At 36.3% G+C, this 16,818-nt stretch overlaps 1 protein-coding gene across 1 annotated transcript in view; it reads right to left on the bottom strand.

Moving 5' to 3' along the window:
* EYS (eyes shut homolog) overlaps window positions 1–16,818 on the bottom strand; it is an 830,760-nt gene that overhangs the window by 92,789 nt on the left and 721,153 nt on the right. The window contains exons 39-40 of the mRNA XM_068678264.1: window positions 16,072–16,180; window positions 11,995–12,215 (exon numbers count right to left, since the gene is read on the bottom strand). Of these exons, the coding sequence (XP_068534365.1) occupies window positions 11,995–12,215; window positions 16,072–16,180 (330 nt within the window). The remainder of the gene's footprint in view (window positions 1–11,994; window positions 12,216–16,071; window positions 16,181–16,818) is intronic.

The raw sequence follows: 16,818 nt of genomic DNA, 5'->3' as shown, positions 1-16,818 counted from the left end.
TTCCACAGAATGTGGATCAAAAGATGAGGTTTTAACTGCATTAGTTCTAGGCAGAAAAAAAAGATAAATTCATTTCAATTACCATTTTGTACTCATTCTGCACCTACCAAGATCTCTTCATGCCCACAAATACCATCTTGTTCATATTAAATCACAGCATTTTACCATCATGTTACAGGACAAATATCAGCTCATTTTAAAATGAAAGTATTATAACCTCACATCTGCTCCTAAATCATCAACCCAGCTTTAAAGACATGCTTGAAAAGAAGCAAGCAATCGTCCATAAATAAAAAGTGTCCTGATGTTGAGTCCTGCTCCATCCCAGCATTGTCTCATGCCTTGGAGTAGTTCATATGCAAAACATGCTCTCCTACTGATGGAATCCACTTGTCCTTGCTATTAAGTGAAACACAGCAGGACCCAGAGAGCATTTGCTGAAGCTGAAAACCGACTTTATAATTTAGCCTTGAATCTCGAGCTGGCATAACTATCACATTATAAATCTGGATGCTGAGTCTGAACACTTGTAAAGCAAATAAAATAAAATCCTGATTGCTTTGTATTTTTCATTTCAGTTTAAGAATATGTACTAAAATTAGATCTCAATGTTAAAAACATCTTATGTTCGTCCACTCAAAGAATTTCAAAGACTAACAATTAAATCGGTATCTGCCAACAGTAAAACAAATACATGCTGTCTACCTTGCTGTTATTCAAAGCAGGGAAAATATTAAGGATACTCAAAGACTGCACCAGCTTTTAAAATTTGAGTGGCTACATTTGACTAAATGTTAAGAGAGACGCATGTTTATATGTTGCATTGTTGTGCCATGGTTCCTGCAACAGGGACAAATCAAGGAGCCATTTTCCGAGGGCCAGTGCAAAATCTGTCCCCTGTGCCAACTTAGCTTCCAGGGTTTAACTGAAGCTTAAGCAGATTTCACCCTGGGGAAGGCTAGGGTGTGAGGATATAGACAATCAGAAACTGAGAGAAAGCACCGCAAAGAGGCAATGGATCACAGCTCTGCTTCTGTGCATTTTCTGGGACAGTAGGTGGCATGAGACGAAGGGAGATTCCAACCCTTCGGCTGTCTTTCATCTTAACTTCTCCATGAAATTTGATTTGGGGAAGGAGGGGGAAAAAAACCTAGCCACCTTTAAAATACCCAATTTATTTGTTAATGGTTGTTAACCACAAATGTTTTTCAGTCCAATTTACCCTCGATTTTTCTATATAGTTTATTCTCTCCACTACATTCATATATTTATCCAGGTAGTGACTTTGTTCCATAGAGTAATATCATGACTTCTAATGAAAAACAAGAAAACAAGTCTGGATTACATAAAAAGAAACCATGCTGAAAACATGTTTAGCTTCAATTTTAGGTTTTAAATCAATCTCTGATTTTTTTTTTTTAAGGTGTGAAGTTCATAATTAATCCCTGAAGGTATCCAGGAAACAGCTTAAATCTGGGTTAATGAACTACTGTGCTTGGTTTCCACCCTAGAAATATATTGCACTGTTTCTGCAAATGGTTTATGAGATGGAGAAGTGGATGAATAATTGGACAAGTATGACAACTGAAATATAATGATGATAAACTAGCATATTATATGCCACTACAAAAAAAAAAAAAAAAAAAAAAAAAAAAAAAAAGAGAATAATTACTGTAAATTCCTCAGCCTACAAATAGTACCAGTCTTTGTGTTTTAGCTGAAGATTTGTATTAAAAATGCTAACAGTTTATAACTCAAAATCCCTTGTTAAGAAGAATTTATTTTAGAATAAAATTTCTGTTACTGATGCCATACCACCTCCCAGCATATTTCTGTGTGACTTTTTTTTGGCTTTTCCAGACTCTGCTTTGTATAATTATGAAGAAAATAAATTAAATTAAAGCCATGAATAGTTGCTGGGCAAAGATTGTCATCAAGAAAAATAGAAAAAAATGGCTATTTACAGGACATCTATTGTGCATCTTGAACAAATGTTGTTCATTTATATTTCATTAACAGTATGACTCTCACTGTACTCAAGATTATGTTCTAATAACCATTATTGTCTGTTGGGGATCTTGCCTATTTCCCTGTTATTCTCTTACAAATGGTGGGAGACAGAATAAACCCAATTGCCCTTTGCACCCTCCCCAAGAACGTATTATAAACTCCATAGTATAATGAAGAGATGACAATTACAAATATATGATCAATACATGCTGAAGAACTAGAGCCATCATATGGTAATTAAACTGTCTGAGTGCATATACACATGCATGTGTTCATATATGTGTTCCTATACGGATACTTAACTCACACTTCCATAATTCCTGATGATTACAGCAAAGATGACGAGATGGTAACTAAGATATGAAACTTCATTCTCTACTAGCAGCCTCAGAGGAAACTTGAAAGAGAAGTCATGGTCACAGCTTCAGAACTGAAGGCTTGCATACCCCTCTGCCATCTTGAGAAAATTCTGGGTTTAGTGTAGACAGGGAGATTCAATTTAAATAACAGTGCAGCATAGAGGAGCCCTTATAATTTGCACTTTGACTAACTGCTTAAAACAATTTGCCTGATTCTGAGTAACTTGTCTCTGTCTGGGACATTTCACCCTGGGAGATGCCTGAAGTTCTCTCTCCAGTTCAAATCAGAATTTGATTTCATTGCTATTACAACCTATTCTAGTATGAGTGTGAAAAACTACCAGCAGCTCTATATTCTTTCATGTACACACCAAAATAAAGTAATTTTTAAAGTAATTTATGTGTTAATATATTTAGAAGTGGCTCAGGTGCAGCAATGACTAGGATGTCCAAAAACTGATATTACTATTTCATATGGTCTAATTAAAATAACACAAGCACATTAGAAGACAATAAGAAGAAACAATATGGTCTCTTCTGTGTAACTTCCCTTCAGAGCAAAGAAATACTTTCTTATCTGACTGTAAAACGCCTTACTAGAGCAATGTGAGAAGAGATCTAGTGTAAACACTGACCTCCAAGCCAGATGAATTTTCCAAAGAACACAATAAGGCTAAATTGATGGGCATACAGAGAAGATGACCCGAATACAACAGAACACAGTATCCCTTATTGAACACTGAGGCCTTGTGGAGTAGTACAAATCATGCCTTGACATCTCTGATCTTCTAACTCATAACACTTAAGCACTATCAGTTCTTGAAGTAGCAAAGAAGCCATACCAGCTGTACTCTTACGAGCATCTGAAGTGTGTAGTTTAGCAGGGTATGACTGGTGAGTCTGGTAATAGTACAAATACAACTATTACAAAGAGAAGCCTGTCCCCAAAGGAAACCCTTCTAAAGCTATTCAGGACTTTTTATTTATTAATACAGTATTCTAGTCAGGTAACTGAACAGCAATGATACTGTTTAATGGATAAATGAAATAATAATAGATAACTATTACTGGAAATAATTCCATGAGCTTTTAAGGTGTTGTTGTGAAATTCAATGACTCTATGATTTTTATTGTTCCACAACTAGACTAAAGCAATGCTAGAAGACTCCATGGATTAAGGAAAATGCCAATGGACTCATAATAGACCTTGTGCAGACCTCTGCTATAAAACCTCATCAAGATAATCTGAGAAAGGTCCTGGTTGAAGGAGAAACAGATTCTTGTTTGAAGGTCTCTATCCTTGTATCTGCTAAGGTATTATGTTAGAGAGAATCAATCTTTAAGAGTGGTTTTATCATACATGTTTTTGAACAAGACAATCTTTTCTGAACAGGGATGCACTAACTCTCTAGCAGGACACCAGGTAATTCTTAAGTCTATGGATTCTTTACACATAACACACACACCCTTTCACTTAAGAATAATATACAACCTCAATAGGTCTTCCCTAGCAAAAAGCAAAAATAAAAACTCAAACCATTTCACTCTTTCACAAGTTTTAAGATATGTAATCTGAAACAACTGGACTCAGTTGTGGGCAAGACTGTCTTTACAAGCATCCCATATATTGACCCACAGAAATGGTCAGTGAGGTAAAACTGAGGGACTAGTGAGCTTACATTTGCCTTTGAATATTCAACTAGACAACTGTAGATAATTGGTACAGGCAGAATGTCCCTTCTATTTCTGTCTTTTCTCCTCCCTAAAAGCTAGATTTTGGCTAGGTTTGGCTAGCTAAAAGAAGCCTAATCTAAATGTATTATATTCATGCACATACAACATATGGACATGCACATAGAGAACTATGACTATGTGTATGCCACGGTTTGTATTTAGCTGTACATATGATCATATTTTTTTTTTTATGAAATCCAAAAAAAACAAAAAACAAACAAAAACCAACAAGGCTTAACAGTCATAAAAATAAAATAAAATCCAGTTTCCTATCTTTCTAAAAATAACTTTAAAAAAGTGAACTGAAATGCTGTCACTGAGAAAGAAATAAAGTAACAAAAAAAATTTCCTAACACTACTATAGCTCATATCCAGACACTCCACATTCAGGCTGAATATTAACCATGTGATTTTCAGTTCTCTATTCAACAAGATGCCAAAGGTGAAGAAGGATTCTCAAAACCATAATCAAAATCTGTTCTCTGAGGTCACCTCAGATAAACTTCACTCTCCATGATAAGCTCCACAAACAGTTATTCAGAACCTTGTTCAATCTCCATTCAACCACACTAGTAAGGACGGAAATGTCATATTTTTTTCCTCCCTTATGTGATTTTCATTGCTTGAAGTCCAGAAATCTATCATTAGTAGGTAGGTGTGTGTGTTAAGTTAGAAGCAAAGGAATAAATGTTCTAACATATATTACAGATACTGCATTATTCATCTTTCTCAGTACCAGTCTTGTAATTTTATTGTGATATCTTACAGTAAACGGCTAGAGCCTATAATGGTTCCTTATGGAAAACATACACATTTCACTGAAAGCATGATCTCTGTGGAATCTTGTGTGACCATTAGTACAAAGAATGTGCACATTTATCATTTTTCATACATCTACTACGTGATAAACCATATAGCAAACAGTGCCAGCTATACTACTTGTCAGGATTTACAGAGCAGTGAACTTACAAGAATGCACGTGCTACTTCTCTAGTTGGACAAACATGTCTGAACAGTGTTTTGAGTAGTTATACATCCATTTAAACATCTCAGTCGCTTTGGAGAAGGATACCATTTGATTCATTTTCCCGATGTTTTAAAGCTACTCCAAATAAGATTCCCCTTCTGGAAGCAGTGGTATCACAAATGCCAATTTGGTTGTGCGGTAATCCTTGAAAATGATGTTGCATGTATTTCTGGAAATTGAGTCAAATCATTCCAGAATGATTGCTATTAAAATGATACTAACTGGTATTTCAATAACTACACTAAAATTTGAGCTATTGAAGCTTCTCTGATTTAAATACAATTGAACTGAGATAATATATAAACATCACGTTTAACAAATTTTGTGCACAGCTTGCACATTGTCTGAACAGTGAGGAATTTAAAGTCTATTTATTCTTGGATCCTTGCTTTTTCTGCATGCTCTGTTTTCAGCATGTTGCTTTTCACACTAATAGAATACTAAATCTGCAGATCTGAGAACAGAAAAAATTGATTTTTTCCAGACATTTTAAATAGAACCACCACTGTACTGCCTACTTTAAAAACAGAGGAAGGTTTACTCTTTGATCATCTCTTTTTCCAACTTGTTTGCTTGGATTTGGATTTTAATGCTATTATTCAACCAACAGAATTTGTTATTTCAACAATAGTTCTGTCAGAAAATGAGGTTCTGAAGCTAAAAAATTCTGAAAAGTGTACCACATTTTAATCACTGGTAAAAGAGTTACATATTTTAAATGAATTTAAGTAGAAATTATGTTGAACTAGGAAAAACAGCAGTCAGGTTCTACTGTATACAACAGTATGTATTACAATATAGTGCTAGTAAAACTGTAGATTAAATTTTCTCTTTTGCTTGCCTCTTTGACATTCCCATAAAAAGTATGACGTAATAAACGTATGTCCAACAGGATTTTGGTCATTGTAAGAAAACCAGTGGTATTCATTCTCCTCAAAAATGATTTGACAGATTTTCTGAGTAAGAGTGGCATTATTTTTCCTAAGATCAGGTGGAACCTGATACAATGAAAAACCTCTCTATCAGAAAAATAAAACAAGTTGGAAGTAAACTTAAATAATATTTTTATTCATCAAAGCCCAATTTGAAATCAGCATTAGAAAAAAAAACTGAATTTCCAAATGTGAATCTTTCATATCTAGCAAACCAGCTACACTAGCTACATAATTTAATAAAATGTACAGGATCCAACAAATTCAGCCTCCCAAATGAGTCTTCCTAAATAATGGCATGTAGAAGCATGAATTGAAATAGTAATACCATCAGTTGCTGGAGTTGTCAAACATGTAGGTGAGCACATTTAGTACCGACAGAGCTAAGCAAAACCCAGCCCTTTGGAAGGAAGCAGAAAGCAGGATATCTTCTTTATGCAAATCAGCATTACTTAGGCACATATAGTAAAAATTCTGTAAAAGTTTAAGGTATGAACAACATATCTGGGTCCAGGAAAAGAATTCATGACTCCCATCTGGAAATCTACTCCTTTTTCTCCAATTTCAAATCTACTTATATAAAAATGAAACCTTTTTTTTTTTTTTTTTTTTTTTTTTTCTGGTTTATCTTTGTGCATGAGTTGAACACAGCAGAACTTAAAATATTATTTCTGGACTTAATATGGATCCTAACGATATGCAACTAGGATTCGTATTCATATATCAAACAACAGCATCAACAAGAAAATGGGAGCTCTGGAAAACATTATTGCCTGAGTCTCCTAGTCTATAAAAGAGATCTGTAAAAGGATCCCTGTAATACATGTATGATCAGATCTGCTACTTCAAAATACCTGGTTCCTTTCTTACCTTACATCTAAAGCAGTGATGGGAGACCCATTAGCAGCTCTAACAAATTGGCCTACAGTACTATTAATGTTACTTGGGAGGTGCTTCCATGGTCCCTGCTTTGAGAATAGGAAATAGCTTATTTTCATCTTTAGTTCAAAAAAAAAACATCCCACAAATCAGATTTTGTGAGATTGATAATGTAGACCTGCGCTAAAAATCTGAGAAAAACATTTATAAAGGGATAAAAGCTTACCTTTAGATGAATTCTTTCAGCTAAAACCTGACTTGACATGCATTTCTGGCTTATGGGCACAAGGAAGCACAAGAATTATTTCTAGCATATGTCATGGGAAAGATTCAATATTTGAATAACCCCTTTGAAATGGAAAATGAGACGTAAACAAAGTCAGAATAGCATTTTAGAGTCTCCAAGGTCTTCAGTTTGAGCTCTTTTTCTAAAAAAAAAAAAAAAAAAAAAAGTAACAATCGTAACAACTGAGAATATATAGAGAAGAAAGGAACATGAAATTCGTCAAGTCACTTCACCTCTTCACCTGCTCTCCTCAATAGCTGCAACATATGGAATTGTATCACTCATCATGTTCCACTATAAATTTTATTTTTGCTTAAAATAAAGCTAATTTAAAATTCACTTTATAACTTTAAAAAAGGCATTAAAAACCTTTTCAGATGAAGTTTGGGAAAAACTTCAGACTGATTTTCTCATTCCGTGAATTAGTTCTTTAAAACTTAAGAAGAATGGTATGTTCTTTCAACATGTGGAAAACAGACAGTTTCTGAAATATGATTTAAAATATGGCCATTCCTATCTGTAGTTGTAAAGGTACACTGCAAATGTAATCTACATTTCTGGGGAGGTATTTCTTGCACTTTCAGGGACCAAAACTGAAAATTTGCTTTCCTGGCATAGTTGGTGCATATGGCATTCATCGTGGTTGAAATCTGAAGATAAGTGTCTCTCTATTGAAATTTATTGCTAATTGAGTTTGATTTTTCAGTCTTAGCTAATTGATTAACATTAATAGACCCATCTGCTGCACCAATACATGGGGAACAACAACAGTAAGAAAAATCACTGTGAGAATAGTTTGAGACACTGGAAACATGAGTGTTCGTGGGAGCAATTAACTTTGAGATTGTACTCTGCACTACAAAAAACAAACTTGTCTATGTTTACATTTTCCCGAGTCTTTATACAATTTAAAACAAATGTATTAATCAACTGCTACTAGCATTGCAGCTGACAATTGTCAAACCATTGGTGAAGTAATTTTATGAATTTATTTCCTACACACAGATGTGTCTTCTTAATTAACACTAAGCTTGGTTTGCAACATCTGGCTCACACGAAGAAGAGGCCACACAGAATATTAAGAGCTTCCAAGGTTAATCTTACCATGCCCTTTCCAAACAAGAACTTAAAATAAAATGAACTCTGATTTCACAAAATTAGCCATAGAACTATATGCCACTCAAGTCCTAAATTTACTGAATAGTTGTTATTTTTTCCTCTGAAATAAACCACTCTCTGGAATGCTACATTTAGCATGGATTTAAAGTGCAGTGAAAGAGCTAGTGAACGTGCAAAAGTGCTTCTAAAAGTCACAGGGCATTTACAAATGAAAGAGAATAGTTTTTAAAAACTAACAAAATAACAGTTATGTAAAGAATTATAAATTTAGATTCATACTAAAACTCATTTGATAGAGCATATGTTTAAAACAGAATGGCTTTTGTACTACACACAGATTTTTAGTCAAAATATAAATGGAATTGCGATAACACTTTTTTTTTTTTATGAAAGCAGAGGGGCTCTTAGAGCATAGATATAAGATATAACTTCAAAAGAATAAAAATAACAAGAGATTTTGACTTCCACAATATGATGCATTCATTAATTTCATACTGTGGCAAAATGGTGATTGTGTGGCCCATCACCATCACCATGGCCCTTCCTGGACACCCTGGGGCAGTGTCTGACCCCTGTCAGGCAAGTAACTTTCATTTAGGAATGACTGTAAAAAATGTTTCTTATGAAACACACCTGCCTATGCACAGCAGTATGTGTTGACAAGTTCCAGTGCTCATTATAAAACATGGTTGAGTTATTCATTATATAATACTTCATGGCCTTTCAAAAGCAAAAGCTCTAATTAGTTGCCAAGCACCTGAAGAATAACATGCAATAAAAAAAAAATCTTTTTTTCTTGCCACTTAACAGTGTAAGTGAAACAACTGACAACATCTGAAACAAGTCAATAATAGTTTCATAACAGTTGTCAAATTACTGCTTGTTTCATCTGAAAAAAAAAATTTACAATAAATACAACTAAGTTGTTTCCAGTAATAAGTAGGCAAATGGATAAAATTAATGGTGGAGATGGGAATATTACTACTATTGACATGGTGGTTTAACACGGATGGGCAGCTCATCACCACCACACTGCTCTCACTCCCCTTCCTCAACCCAACAGGGGGAGATAATATGGTGGAAAAATAGGCTCATGGGCTGAGAAAGGGACGGGGAGATCTCTCAACAGTTACTGCCAAGGGATAAACAGACAGCATATGGGAGATAAATGTAATTTATTTCCCATTACTAACAAGCTAGACCAGTGAGAAAAACGAAACAAAACAAAACAAAAAAACAAAACACCTTCTCCCCCATCCACCCTCTTCTACCTCCTCCCACCAAGCGGTGCAGGGGAATGGGGGCTGCAGTCCCTGACACTTTGTCTCCGCTGCTCCTTCACGGTCACTCTCTGCCGCTGCTCCACGTGGGGTCCCTCCCACGGGATGCCATCCTTCCCGAACCGAGCCTGCAGGGGCTGCCCACAGGCAGCAGCTCTTCAAGAACTGCTCCCACATGGCTCCATACCATGGGGTCCATCCCCCAGGAGCAAACTGCTCCAGCATGGGTCCCCCATGGGCAGCAGCTCCCCCCAGGCCCCCTGCTCCTGCATGAGCTCCTCCCCACAGGCTGCAGCTCCAGCCCGGGGCCTGCTCCTGCAGGGGCTCTCCACAAGATGTTTTTTTCCCCTTTCTTCAATCTGCTCTCTCAGAGGCCCACCCAGCGTCACTCCCTGGTTTGGCTCTGGCCAGCAATGGGTCCCTTTTGGAGCCATCTGAAGCTGGCTCTGCTCTGACATGGGGCAGCTGCTGGGCTCTGCTCACAGAGGCCATCCCTGCAGCCCCATGCTACTAAAACCTTGCCATGTAAAAACAATAGATTATTTACAGTTTATTGTTTGCAGTCATAAATATAAAATCATTACCTGAAGATAACAATGTTGTGTAGTCTACATGCACCATTTGAACACTGGGACTGAGATTTTTTTTTTCCATAGAAACTATATACAGAATATTCACCTCTGTTTTTTCAGTTTTCCTGTTCCACATATAACATGGTGTGAACCACTACAGGGTTCCTTGCAATCTGAATAGTGGTTTATCAACTAGTTTCGAGGATAAAGCAACTAATAAACCATTGTGGAGCTAAGGGAGAGAGTAGCATCTTTCAGCTTCAAGAAGTATTAAGGAACATTTGTAACTAGGAAGAATGTGATAAGTACTACAGCTCTAAAGTTGATCTGTTTACTATATAGAGTTTGTTAGACTACGTACTTGATACATAGATTCCTAAATAGTATTACAAGGAATTGCCTGGAAAGAATTACAGGAAGAGTCTATTCTCACAGAATATTTCCGTTCCTTTTGGGAGATGCTTCATTCATTGAAGCAATCAATTCAGGTTTTAAGACAATAGATTTAGAGGAAAAAACTTTGAGGAGTATTCACGTCCACATTAGAGACACTCTGGAGCAAGACCTGACAAGGTTGATCAGGAGGTATAAAAGTCATTATTCTTCCGTACCTCCTCAATCTGATGAAAAGCTGTGGAAAATGGGATCAGTAAAGAGAAGAAATGGGTTTCTGACCCTGGCATTGTCAGGCAGAGTCCGTGTAAAATGCCTGCCAGCACCTTGTCACCCTGTTTACATCCAGCACAAAGAAATTGTAGAAGATGGGTACATGACTCATCAAGAGTGAATCTTGTAGATGTGTCACACGCATACATTTCATCACTTCTCAGAAAAGCAGAAGCAATTTGTTCTCCCCTTAGTTAATTACATGGTATACAGTGATGGAGCTGTGTTGCACATACTGTGGACAAAATGAAGCATCAGGACTTTGGGATGCAGGAATTGCACCTCTGAAGATCCCTATCTATTGACCTATCCAAATGGGACTTTCATATCCTGAGACACAATCTGTTTTATGACATCTAGAGGAATGATCAGTCTCTGAAAAAGCAAATCCTGTTCTGGCAAATATATGTTATTAAGTCAGAACTGCAGAACCTGAATACTTATAAAACAGGCATGGCAACTACTTACCAATTACCATCAATTTTAAACAGAAATGCAGTTCTCAAATTCTGAGTGCCTTAGACAAGTTACTATGGCTTAAAAACTTACTGTGCTTCAACTGAACCATCATTCAACTGAAACAACATCCTCTGTGCTTTCAGCCCACATCTCTTTTGGATCCCATTTCTTCTTTCATTTGATGCACTTTAACTTTCAAAGGTTCTTTGAGTATACTTTTTCATAAGTGCTGAAGGTGATGACTCACTTGTTGGTGTTTTCATAGCATGGTGATGAATGCATGTGATGTGTATCCAGAACACCGTGAGGATGGGTGAGGGTACAGGCCTAGCAGGATATAGAGTTGTTAGACAGAAGAAGATCACCTTATGTGATCTTGTCCTATCTGTGAAAACAGTCTGATTTAGTCACCATGCCTTATAGGTGAACTAGTTGACCATGAAGGAATTCTGGCAGCAACCCAATATGCATGTAGCATGGACAATGTAATTACATTTTATATCTGTTTTCATGTAAGCAAATAAGGTGTAAAATCTCTCTGGTTAGGCATGAAGCATTATCGGGACAGAAGATAGGTGATTACTTTATTACACAGAAAATTATAATAATTTCTCATTAAGGCTGAACCTACCAGCCACTGTGTAAATAGATGATAAAATGGTAACTCTTACCTAGTGCAGGTCCCACCATTGTGACATGGATGATATTCACATACTGGAACATTACAGTTCTCAACATTCCTCCCTCCGAGAGCCTCATCTATGATGAACAATTCTTTGTTGTTAACTTGAAAATCCCTAATGCATCCTTTATAGCCATGTATCTGCCCAACACATCGAGGAACCTTTTCATGAACAGGAACGTTTCCAAGAAAGATCGATCCAAAGGCGATCTGCCGAAACAAGAAGAGAAACAGCAGAAAAGAATGTGGTGTGTGATGGTACTATAAGCAATGAAGGAATAATAAGAGATAAAGGAAACAGCCATTAGTTGAAGATGGTCAAAACTGATATTTGTAGGATTTTTTTAAACGTCTCTCTTTTTATTTTACTTCGTACAAAGAGACTGTTTTTATGTGTGTGTATATCTTCAAATGTGTAAAACAACATATGTTCTATGAAATATAGATTTGAATTCTGAGACTTAACTAACTTTAAACATGGTTTAAGGTTTTCTTAGTGTTTCCCTCATTTTACACAAGTTTTACAATCTTGGTTGAGGGTTGGCACAGGAACACAGGAGAAACTGTATATTAAAGGATAAAGCTTTTCCTTAGGATCTGGGACCTCCAGAATCCCCCAAAAAAGGAATTATGAAATAAAGATTTTGCATTTTCTAGATGAGTGACAAAAATGGACCACTATAGTGAAGACCAGGAGAAAAGGGAAAGGTTTAGTTAGTAAATTCTAGGGTTATAAGTACCTAGAACATCCTGATAAAGATGCCAAGGAAACAACCAAAACAATTTCATACTGGGTCTGACCAAGTCTAGTGTTCTTGTGCTACCTATCTAGGAGGGAAAACCTTGTCCATAACTTTTAAAGGTTTTGTAAGTGACTCATTCAGTACTATGAATTCCACCCTCAAAGCTGGTGCTTGACTATTTGGAGCTCTGATATGAGGCTTCACCATGCCTAAGTTCCTTTGCCTATCAGGAACTGAAAAGATCATTCATATATATATATATATATATATATATATATATATGAATGATCTTTTTTTTTGTATAAGTAAATATATATATATATATAGTAATTTAAAAAATCAGGTAAAAAAATTCATTATCATTCTGTGATAAATTTACTTATACAATGCCACCAATCCAGAAAGTGAGTGAAACCTAGTCAATTCAAGTATGAATAAATCAATGGAATAACAAATATATCACAGGATGTGTAAAACTGAGAAATCATTTATGTGAGGAGATAATTTATAGATAAGGAGTCCTTCACTATCATATCCAGACACCAACTGCAAAATTCAGGAGCAGAAGGAGGAAAACATCATGTTGACTTGTCTAGATTTCACATATCTATATTATCTTGTTTTGCTGTTTCTTATATGGCTTTTATCACTGCTTGAACTATGCTGCTGACAATCTAAAGTGAAATTTGGAGATACAATGAACATGAATGCCTTCAGATATTCCTCTACTTACAATGCATTTCATTTAGAAAGAAAAGAAAAAGAAAACACTACACCTTTTAGAGCATGGATAAAATTAAATCAGATTTTTCACATGGAAAGAATTCAAAGACATCAGTTCAGCACTTGTCAAATTCATTTCATATCACTTGACTCTCTCTCCTATCAAACATAGCTGTAAACCAGCATAGCTTCGGACAAGATTTGTAAGTAGTATTTGCAGACAGACATTTTCTCTCCATCTGTGAACCTGTTACAGAATTAAGCAAAGCACTGGGCTGGAATGTACAATGTCTATGATAAATATATATATATCTAACATATATGTATCTAACAATTCTCTTGCAGCACAACCTTTTTATTATTGGACTTATTTTACAAAAGTGATGACCTGGGGGCAGACCCAGTGAACCACAGAATAACTTCAGTTGGCTCTCCTCAGTTTCATGCATCAATGGTTTTTATCATAATATGTTAGATGTTCAAACTCATGCTAGTACACCATAAAGCACATTTTTTCCTGTAAAGGTCCTGTTCTGAGTTAAACTGACAGAACCAGAATATATTTTAAGGAAGCACACAAGAAAAATTCCTGTTAATCTTGTTAATAACCTAGCAGCCTTAACATAACATTATGGTAACGTTATAGTAACTTTCCTAATACTAATGCTTGTTTTCTAACACTTATTTGTAAATGGCCCTTCTTCACCTAGAGCCATAGTGGTAAGGAGAATCAACTTGGCCATTAAGGGGAAAAAATCCTCAGTCCTCCTAGAGATACGAAACTATTTTTTTTTTCGTTGCTTGTGTAAGTGTAAAGAAGACAGGGGTTTGAGGAGGTTAGAAACAGATCTGTAAAGCACAATAGTTAGTCGTGAGTATCTGACATCCATACTATACACCATGTAAGTGGTCATCTGAATTAAATATAATTTGCTCTCATGAAATACCTGTTAGTGGTTACAGAACAGTAAGAGCACTTAGAAAGAGCATCTTTTGAATGTCTTTATTCTACGAGAATTCAGCTAGCATGGTCCAAGAATGCTCTGCAACATGAACTGAAGTGTGCTAAGTGGGGGTGACCAGAACATTCACTTCAAAAATCCATATGAACTGAAACACAACTGTGGACGCCCACAAAAAGAAACAGAAAAGAATCATAGAATCATTTGGGTTGGAAAAGATATCTAAGACCATCTAAGTCCAAACTTTAACCTAGCATTGCCAACTCCACCATTAAACCATGTCACTAAGCTCTACATCTACAAATTTTCTACAAAAAAAAAGTTCTACATCCTCCAAGGATGGTGATTCATCTGCTTCTCTGGGCAGCTTGTTCCAATACTACACAACCCTTTCAGTGAACAAATTTTCCCTAAAATCCAATCTAAACCTCCTCTGGTGTAACTTAAGGTCATTTCCTCTTGTCTTACCACTTGGTGCTTGGGCAAAGAGACCAATGTCCACCTCGCTATAGCCTCCTTTAAGGTAACTGTAGCGCACGATAAAGAGTTGTGGACTTTATTATGAATGAAAGAAATTTCCTGATTAGGGGCAGAAAGATTCTGCTGTATGAGCATGACATAAAAGGTGTCTACCTGTTTTTCTTTTAGTAAGGTATTGCTGGCTTCTCCACATGATTATATACCGTTGGGTAAGCTCTTTCCACAGACTCTGTACACAGAAGCTACCATCAATGATAGATTTACTTTCTGACATAGTTATAGACCCCAGACATAAAGGAAGAGAAAAAGACAACTTCTACTTCAGAAAACCAGGATGATCATCTTGAAGCTAGGAAAAGAGAAATAATTGGGGTAATAGTAATATCTAACACAAGTTAATTCTTCCTATCAAACTAAGTAAACACAGATATTGAGTAAGAAGGATCAGGGAAGAAATCCTATTACTAATTGACAGAGCATACCATGCAATGCACATCATGATTAGTATCTCTACAGTTAACTGTACTGTCTCTTAGTGAATAAACTTATAAAGTGAACTCTCAATCATAGTTCAAATTCTCACGTCCCAAACCACCTAAAACGTACCATGCAGAAAGAATCTTGTGATGCTAGAATGCAGAGCAAAGACAGGTGATAAAATGGAGACAAAGAATAACAGAAAATCTCAAGATCTGGGAAAGTTGGCCTGTTGCCCATTTAGGGTGAGTCTTCTGTTACCAGTTTCAAAATGGAGACAATCATATTTATAATACTGTTCAGAAGGCAAATCCTAGCAACAGTTCTGACACCAGGTTAAGTCAGTGATGATTCATAACTGCCTTCCACTATACAGTGTCGATTGCAAACAAAAAGTAACCAGGATTACTGCTAGGCATTATCTGAATTGTTCCTAGCAGCACTGTGGCCTAAGTCAGTGACACTGCAAACATTTTATTTTTCCTCTTGCTGTATCAGTGTCCTTTTCATGGACTTTAAGCAGCTGAAATAGACGTTTCAGGGTTCGGTAAGCTGAAGAAATCATTGGAAATACTATGGATGCCTTATGTGAAATGACATATTAAAGAGAAAGTAAGTGCATATAATGATATCTGTGTGTTCAAAGCAAATAACTGTTTTTTTGATGTTTTGCAGACTCACCTGAGATGCTTGATATGAGAGCGAGAGTCTGTGTTGTACAGGAGGATTTCCATCTGCAGCCATTTCAATCATGCAGTACCCTTCAGGACTGCTAACAGGCAACATATAGCTGGAAGGAAACAGAAGATCTCATTACTGTTTATGCCACTGACAGAGGAGTATTCGAATCTCACACAGCAAAGGCAAGGTGAAAAAGATGCTTCTGACTCCATGAGGGATGACAGCCTTTGGACAATAAGAATTCTAGTTTTATGGCTACATGGACACAAAAAATGTAAGTTTCTTCTTTTAATGTCCCTCTTCTATTTGCTTTCCTGCTGTTCTTGACTCTAGTTTTTGAAATGTTTACAGAGATGAAGAAGAAAGAGATCTTTACATGCGTAAGTGGGTACTGATAAATTACAAGTGCTAAGTGTGGCTGACATGTGGTCTCCCTAGTATAGAAGATTGTTGGACAAGTATCATCAATGTTGAATGATGCTGAACTCCATAGGTGGAAATTTCCTCTTCCTGCCCTACAGGGGAAACAGAAATGGAGTAAGAAATGAAAGGCTGCATACCTCAGAGCAGCAAGATTACGAAGTGATATAGTTATTGCTACTTGGGAAGCATGCTGTTTATGTAAACTCTGGTACTGAGCTTCATAGATAAAGAAGAATATAATGTTAAGGGAATTTGTAAAGCAAGCACTAGTGAACATTAAATCAGACACCCCAAATTCTTTAAGTTCTTTCTATGATGAGATCT

The sequence above is a fragment of the Anas acuta genome, chromosome 3 (genome assembly GCF_963932015.1).
Source record: "Anas acuta chromosome 3, bAnaAcu1.1, whole genome shotgun sequence".
NCBI classification, from domain to species: Eukaryota; Metazoa; Chordata; class Aves; order Anseriformes; family Anatidae; genus Anas; species Anas acuta.
Note: the sequence above shows the minus strand (reverse complement) of the source record. Positions and strands in the feature narration are given on the sequence as shown.